Source organism: Apis dorsata, unplaced genomic scaffold, assembly GCF_000469605.1.
Source record: "Apis dorsata unplaced genomic scaffold, Apis dorsata 1.3 scaffold_217, whole genome shotgun sequence".
In the NCBI taxonomy this organism is placed as follows: domain Eukaryota; kingdom Metazoa; phylum Arthropoda; class Insecta; order Hymenoptera; family Apidae; genus Apis; species Apis dorsata.
Genome location: NW_006263500.1, coordinates 403205 through 410356, shown reverse-complemented (window position 1 = coordinate 410356; position 7152 = coordinate 403205). Strand labels below are relative to the sequence as shown.

The window sequence follows — 7152 nt, the reverse complement described above, 5'->3', positions numbered from 1 at the left end:
ATAATTATATAATTAAATATGAATTTTATTTTTTTTCCAAATTATAAAAAAAATATTTTTATAAAAAAATAAAATATTTTTTCCGATAAAATTTGATCAATATAATATGAAAATGTTAAATCTAAATGCTGTGAATAATGTACAATATATTAAAATTTCACTTTGTTCTCATTTCTAAAAATTGAGAGTGAAACAGAAGAATTGTAATTATACTCTCTTATTACTTACTTAATTTAATATTATTATTTGATCTACTAGAAGTAGATATTTCAAGAAGTATGTATATTTCAACGTACATCCTACAAATTCAATATCTTGTTTAGAAACTCGATTTCAGTAAAACTGAAAGTTATTACTCATAAACACAGTATGATATTATTATAAAAATATATATAATATATATATATATAATTTATAGCTTCTTTATTATAGTATATGTAAATGATGTTCCACCTAGCCGTGGAATGTCTCCACATTTTTGCTTTCTTTCAATATATCATAAGTCATACTATAAATTAGTCTTTGCAACTTTGTAACAAAAATTGGAAACTGTTCACAGGCATGTATAACAAAAACGGTGGTCAAACAACAAGCATCTGTAGTGCCGGAATATTAAAAATCCAAGCATTGCATCAATTACATAATTTTTAAAGATATGGTACGTGAATCGAAATCCACAATAAAAAAGAAATGCCTGAGACTCCACGATCATGTTATCAATCATTTTTTGTTAAGAGGCATCACAGTGATATAGAAGAATCTATTAGCATATATGAAATCGACATAATCGATATAAATTTAAACTTATGTAAGTATTCATTTCAAATTGTTGATACTTGACAATGAATTGGACAGATGTATTTACAATAAGATTAAATTAATTTTATCATTTTAAATAAAAAAAATAATATACTTTCAAATTTACTCGACTGTAATTAATAATATGCAATATTTATTTTGAATATATATTTGATACATATTTTTTTATGTATTCAATACATGTGCAATTTATAACATTGTTGTTTGACGTAATATATTTAAATATCCAAAAACAGTTTTTATTATCTGAAAATAAAAATATATTCGCATAAATATTTTCGAAATATTTGGGAGATCAATGATATATTTCTTTAAAAATTGAAAGAAATAAACGCACATTACCAAACGTGATTACCGACATATCAATTATCTTTCCGGCAGTCATTTTGTATTCTACGCTAGATCGTGTAATAATCATTATTAAATTAAGAATATCTTTCTTAGGTAATCGATACCAGTTTGTCATATAAACCATGTTACCAATTTCCTTACACCTTTCAGTTAGGACTTCACCGATATAACATATTAAAAATGTGTTTAAAGTTATATTTATTACCGCAAAAATATATGTACCGAGAATCCTAATATTATGTTCAGACCATTCCTAATAAAAAAATGAATATTTTCAATTAGATTAATCACCTGTTATTCATGATATTATTAATTTCATGATTTTTTTATTGTTTGACTTTGTGAGATTTATAAAAAATTACAACAATTATATTAGAATTAGGTTCATTTGTTTAATTGCAATTATGTCAAATGTTCTTTATCCTTAGAAAAAGATTAAATTTAATTCTAATCGATAATAATGTATTTTAAAGTTGTAAAAATATTAGAGATGAATCTTGTTTCATGTCAAATCGAATAGAGAATTGTCCTATTAAAAGTGATAGATTTGACATAGAAATTTATATTTTAAATCAATATCTTTAAAATATATATGTTAATATTTTTATTTATTTTTATTTATTAAATAATAATAATGAAATTTATATCAATATGTATTTAAATAAGTTATTTTTAACATAAACAAAACTATTTATTGAACTTGAAAACGAAGTATTTAACAAATATATTTTAATTTGAAAAATGGCGTACCGCAAGAATGCAATAACTAAACAAGCATATACTCAATATATTCTTGAACATTTCCATGAAGCATATTGGGCACAATAGATGTTCAGCACGTTCTAGGAAACTTCACAATTAATACGTAATTAGAGATATTCTCTAAAGAAAGATAGAAATAGATATATAGACAGAAAGAGACAGAAAAAAACAGAAGGAAACTACGTAAAAAGTGTTACCTTAGAATTCTCATATGATGTTCGATGATCACACTTATTTCATCAATGCGTACATTCTTATTTTCTTCTTGTGACCGATTTATAAATTCTTCGATCCATGTAATCATTATAGTTAATTGACCAGAAGCGTGGCATGCAAATACTGTAGCAAAACTGAAAGCGCTAACAACGGTAGCACTCGTAATGTATGCAGCCAGAAATTGAAAGCCAAGTACGATATCATGCCCTGGATTAGTATCAACCGGAATTTTATAGGTTGGAGAAGGTAAAACGTATACTTCCATGCTTTCGTTGCCGACTTTTATTGTTCGTTTGAAAACTCCCAATACAGTGCAGAAACAAATAGCACTAACTTGCATGAAGCCTGCGATGCAACAGGAAATAATGCGACCAATTTTTGCATTTTTAAGCATTATTTGTCGATCCGTCATCCTCGTGATCGCCTTCCAATCAGTTTCCATATGCTCTATACAATAAAGTATATCATTTTTACGAAGTAACAACACGGCGTAATTGAGCCCTCCGCCAAAAATATAGCTTATAGGAGCCAGAGATTTTAATTTTGAGATGATATCTTCTTTCACAAGGGCGAAATGTAATAAGCCTGATATTGTGTCAAATATCGCGATAATCCAACAGAGAAGAATTAGAATCCTTGTTATTATTTTTTCGAATTTCGAAGTGGAGGATGGAAGTGGCCATACGCCTATTGTTTTCGAGAACCATTTGTTTAATTGTATACTATATTCGTTCAGACTACCAAACTTCTTTTGAATCACGGAAATGTCGTCCGTCATCGTGTTTCTTGTACGAAGTCGGAGGAATAACTGAATGGTATATACACATTGTTAGATGATGCGCGTCGATCGATACATATTCTGTTACCATAACTATTGACAACGGTTAATCCATGTGTTTACATTTCACCTCATTGACGATACACAACGTGAAGATTATAGAGATTAAGTTAGTTATCTTAGCGGAACGATAAAATTTATAAATAAAATGCATTTTATAAATAAAGTATGATTTTGAAATATTTCTATTATTTAATGTGAATCGAAAAATTAATAAGTGGAAGATTAATATATGTGAATTTTTTAATATTATTGCAGTGATGTTTAAATAATATAGTGTAACATATTGAAGATAATGATTATTTATTCTTTCGAAATAATTTTCAATATAGAAAAAAATCAATCCTATTTTTTCTCTTTTTATTTGATTTTAAATGATTTTGAAACTTATTGAATATATTTTTCAAATTGTTTATTCTGAAGTTTATTTTAGAATATAATTTTTGAAATTGAATTTTTGGTGTAAAAAAAAAAAATCAATTTTAATAATGTCTTAAAATAATAATTATTTTGAATTTTGATAAATTTTTTGTTACCGCATCATGAAATATTTATGTAGTAAGAGTACGAAGTAAACTTAAATATGCTAGAGATGATTTTAATACCTGTAACAGAGAATAATAAAATAAAATATAATTTATATAATTTGATATGAAAAATGAATTTATTACTTACGCTACAAAAACTACTCAAAGATAATTCCACGAGTTTGCCAGCTGTTAATTTTGTAGAAGAATTTGAAGCTGCAGATATCAATATCAAACTGAGTGCTTTCTTTCCTGGTAAACGATGCCAATCAATCATATAAGCTGACAAACCAATATTTCTACACTATGATACATAATTAAATGTGAATTCTATTTTTTATTTCAGATAATAAAAAAGAATAATTTTGTAAAAAAAACTACCTCTTCCGATAAAATTTCACCAATATAACATAATATGAAAATATTGAATATTAAAGATATGAGCAATATACAATAAGTTAAGGTCCCTATAGTTTCACTTTGTTCCCATTCCTAAAAATTCAGAATGAAAAATACCAATTATAATTTTGCTTTCTTATCACATTTATTTTGATGTTATATTTTTATTACCTTAAGTAAAAAATATCCCAAGAAACATATATTTAGCGTACATCCTATAAATTCAACGAAACATATTTCGTTTAGAAGTTTTTCGATTTGGGATATAAAACTGAAAATTGTTATCTATAAACACAATACAATACTTCTATACAAATATACATAATTTACACATTCTTTACCCTAATATATATAAATGATGTTCCACAATATTGCCTAATCGTTGTTCATGCACTATGTCCTCCATGTCTTTGTCTCCTTTTAGTCCATCAATCAATCTTCGCAATTTTGTTACAAGAATTTGAAATTGTCCACAGGCATGCATAACAAAAACGGCGGCCAAACTGCAAGCACCTACAGTGACGGAATATATCACAAAACCAGCTAAACATTGCATCAATTGCACGATTTCAAAGGACGGACTGGTGCGTGGATCGAGAAGGCCACGATAGATTGGAAATGCTTGAGATCTCACAATCTCGTTATCGATCATCTCTGTTCGTTTTGTGCAAAGAGGCATCACAATAGTATAGAAAAATCCACCAGAATACATGAAACCAGCGCAGAAAATCGCCAGAGATCGACCAATTCTCGCGTTTTCCATCATGATTTTTCTATCTTTCAAACAGTGTTGCGAAGAAACACGAGACCAGTCGATTCGAATGTCCTCGATACATTTACCGATGTACGATCCACGCGAGAAAAGAATATAATATTTGATTGCTGCCATTATACAGAAACTAAACGGACCGATCATTTTAATCTTCATATCGAGATCTCCTGTTTTGTCAAGGAGAGTGCATAGGGTGCAGGGTACGAGGAGGAAACCTATCAGAAAAATGCTGATTAAAGTAAGAATCACAGAATGAATTTTCTCTGTGGTAGTGACGCACAATGAGAGAGGCCAGATACCGATTGCTTTCAGCAACCAACGATTTATCTGAACACTGTATATCCAGTCTTTGTTGTATGAGACGGATGACGAATCCGTAAGTACGAACATAATGGTAATTGACAAGGCGAAAGTGCACGGTTAACTGAAGGGAAAGGTAACGTACAAAGGCGATAGTCATCGATTAGTGAACCTTTCGATAATGCGCATGTGCTAATTTCAATACTTTCGACTAACGATAAGTCGATTCATACGAGTTGCCAGTGCGGTTGAACTCTCTGTCGACCACCAGTTGATTCGATTCATAAGTACTTATATCAAATAATGGAAAGATACATAGATGTGTTATATATAGTGTGAAAATATTAAAGAGGTTAGTTTTTAGATACGTTTTATATTGTGAATCGATATTTTTGTTTTCTCGATTTTTGTTTCGATTACAGTAGTTTTTAAAAGATAATAGTGAGTAATTTTTTTATAAATTCATTTTAGATATTTTTTGTGATGAACTTTCAAACAATAATAATTACATGGAACAATGATTATTAAATTGGATTTCTTCTTAGGATGGTAAAATTTATAAAAAAGAATATTTTAAATATTTGAAATACGATTTGAAAACACATGTTGGACAAACTGGACAATACCAATCAAGAAGTTAATAAATCAAGGTACAAAATTTATATTTTTCTTTTAATAATTTGTTTGATTTTTTAATATTGCACTCTATAGTATTGAAGTTTATGAATATTGAATATCAAAATTGAAATATCACGATTAAAAAAATTAATATTTATTTTTTTAATTTGTAATAATCTTCAATAATATAATATTGTTATTAGAAAAATTCGAAATTAATATATAAAAATGATGAGAAATATTTTTATATTTTTAATATTATTTATATTATTATTATTATTTATATTATTTATTAATATATTAATATTATTTATATTATTATATTAATATTTTTTATATTTTTAATACAAGTTTATGTATTCATATTTTAAGAATGTATTCTATTAAGTCATTTGACGTAATAAATTCAAATAAGCAAAAGCAGTTTTTATCACCTGGAATAATAGTACATTTTATAACAATTAATAGATACATGTAAATATGATTAAGCATATGACTCACATTACTAAAGGTATATATGGACATATGAACTAGCTTATAAGCAGTGATTTTAACCACCATGCTGGATCTTAAAATGATCTGTATTAAATTCAATATATCTTTTCCAGGTAAGTAATACCAATTAGTCATATAAACCGCTTCACCAATCATTTTACACTATTGGAAATTTTTATGATAAATGTCAGTTACGCTTTGAATTTATTTATTTATCAAATCGCATGTCTGTTACCTGTTCAGTTAGTATATCACCGATATAACATATTATAAAAATATTGAAAATCATAGAAAGAAGTATTACTGAAAATACGATCAGATTCTGAATATCATGACCAGTCCATGCCTAAAAAAGAAATAAAAAATTTTAATTGGATTATTCATTTGTATTAAAATTAATATTAAAGTTAAAATGTATACTTCAATTTAAATATTTTAGAATATCTGTTATATTTGCATAAAAATAAGAAAGATTAAATAATAGATAAAATTAAATAATTTAATATAAGTTCTTGAAATTATTCGCTAACGTGACATTATTTATTGACAATGCGCAATTTCATTGATTATTATTAGAATAATTTTGTAGATGTTTACAAACATCTACAAAGTTATAGAAAAAAAAACAAACAATGAAAAAAACATATTAGTCATTAAAAGATTTAATAAATTTCTTATTTAACGTTCTAAGATTTTCTAAATCTGTTAAAAACATACCGTAAGAATATAATATCCAAGCATACATATGTTTACAGTACATTTGAACAATTCCATAAAACATATTCCACTCATTACATTTTCGATACCTGCTATAAAACTGTTACAATCAATATATATTTAAAATCACTTTCAGAAAATAATATAACAAATAGTTAACAAGTTAAGTTTTTCACCTCAAAATCCTCAAATGATGTCGAATGATCTCGCCAATGTCATTCAATACAACATTTTTATCTTGAACGTTTGAGTGATCCACAAATTGACGGATCCACGCCATCAAAAGATTTACTTGGCCACAAGCATGAGTTGTGAACACGGCTGCGATACTAACAGCT

At 26.9% G+C, this 7152-nt stretch overlaps 3 protein-coding genes across 8 annotated transcripts in view; all 3 read right to left on the bottom strand.

Annotated features, from left to right (window-relative positions):
• Positions 1–912: 912 nt before the first annotated feature.
• On the bottom strand, positions 913–3102 carry LOC102676467 (odorant receptor 4-like). Of its 2 annotated transcripts, none has more exons than XM_006615180.2 (4): positions 2130–3102; positions 1921–2020; positions 1162–1423; positions 913–1065 (listed from the first exon to the last, which is right to left on the bottom strand). In XM_006615180.2, the coding sequence occupies exons 1-4, from the start codon at positions 2924–2926 to the stop codon at positions 953–955; spliced, it is 1272 nt and encodes a 423-aa protein (XP_006615243.1). In that variant the 5' UTR covers positions 2927–3102; the 3' UTR covers positions 913–952. The 2 variants fall into 2 exon arrangements, with proteins under 2 accessions (XP_006615243.1, XP_006615244.1); XM_006615181.2 differs by having other exon boundaries at positions 1157–1423; positions 2130–3098.
• Positions 3103–3361: 259 nt separating this feature from the next.
• On the bottom strand, positions 3362–5352 carry LOC116185559 (odorant receptor 67c-like). Of its 3 annotated transcripts, none has more exons than XM_031510242.1 (6): positions 4965–5352; positions 4254–4899; positions 4084–4183; positions 3895–4005; positions 3662–3817; positions 3362–3591 (listed from the first exon to the last, which is right to left on the bottom strand). In XM_031510242.1, the coding sequence occupies exons 2-6, from the start codon at positions 4838–4840 to the stop codon at positions 3538–3540; spliced, it is 1008 nt and encodes a 335-aa protein (XP_031366102.1). In that variant the 5' UTR covers positions 4841–4899; positions 4965–5352; the 3' UTR covers positions 3362–3537. The 3 variants fall into 3 exon arrangements, with proteins under 3 accessions (XP_031366102.1, XP_031366101.1, XP_031366100.1); XM_031510241.1 differs by having other exon boundaries at positions 4984–5352; XM_031510240.1 differs by having other exon boundaries at positions 4254–5352.
• A 586-nt stretch (positions 5353–5938) lies between these two features.
• Positions 5939–7152, bottom strand: part of LOC102679411 (odorant receptor 4-like) — a 5385-nt gene continuing 4171 nt past the window's right edge. The window contains exons 1-5 of one of the 3 annotated variants that reach the window (XM_031510243.1): positions 6991–7152; positions 6815–6914; positions 6333–6443; positions 6104–6259; positions 5939–6036 (exon numbers count right to left, since the gene is read on the bottom strand). The exon at positions 6991–7152 is cut by the window's right edge and continues 686 nt beyond it. In XM_031510243.1, the coding sequence (XP_031366103.1) occupies positions 5986–6036; positions 6104–6259; positions 6333–6443; positions 6815–6914; positions 6991–7152 (580 nt within the window). In that variant the 3' untranslated portion in view covers positions 5939–5985. The remainder of the gene's footprint in view (positions 6037–6103; positions 6260–6332; positions 6444–6814; positions 6915–6990) is intronic. The other 2 variants (XM_031510244.1, XM_006615121.2) reach the window with 2 other exon arrangements.

Coding starts and splice junctions, on each gene's coding strand:
- LOC102676467 (XM_006615180.2), bottom strand. CDS start 2,926: ATGACGGACGACATTTCCGTGATTCAAAAGAAGTTTGGTAGTCTGAAC. Junction 2,021..2,129: donor CATCATATGAGAATTCTAAG/GTAACACTTTTT, acceptor TTAATTGTGAAG/TTTCCTAGAACGTGCTGAAC. Junction 1,424..1,920: donor TTAGTTATTGCATTCTTGCG/GTACGCCATTTT, acceptor TTTTTTTATTAG/GAATGGTCTGAACATAATAT.
- LOC116185559 (XM_031510240.1), bottom strand. CDS start 5,074: ATGTTCGTACTTACGGATTCGTCATCCGTCTCATACAACAAAGACTGG. Junction 4,006..4,083: donor TGGGATATTTTTTACTTAAG/GTAATAAAAATA, acceptor CTGAATTTTTAG/GAATGGGAACAAAGTGAAAC. Junction 3,592..3,661: donor CTTTGAGTAGTTTTTGTAGC/GTAAGTAATAAA, acceptor TCTCTGTTACAG/GTATTAAAATCATCTCTAGC.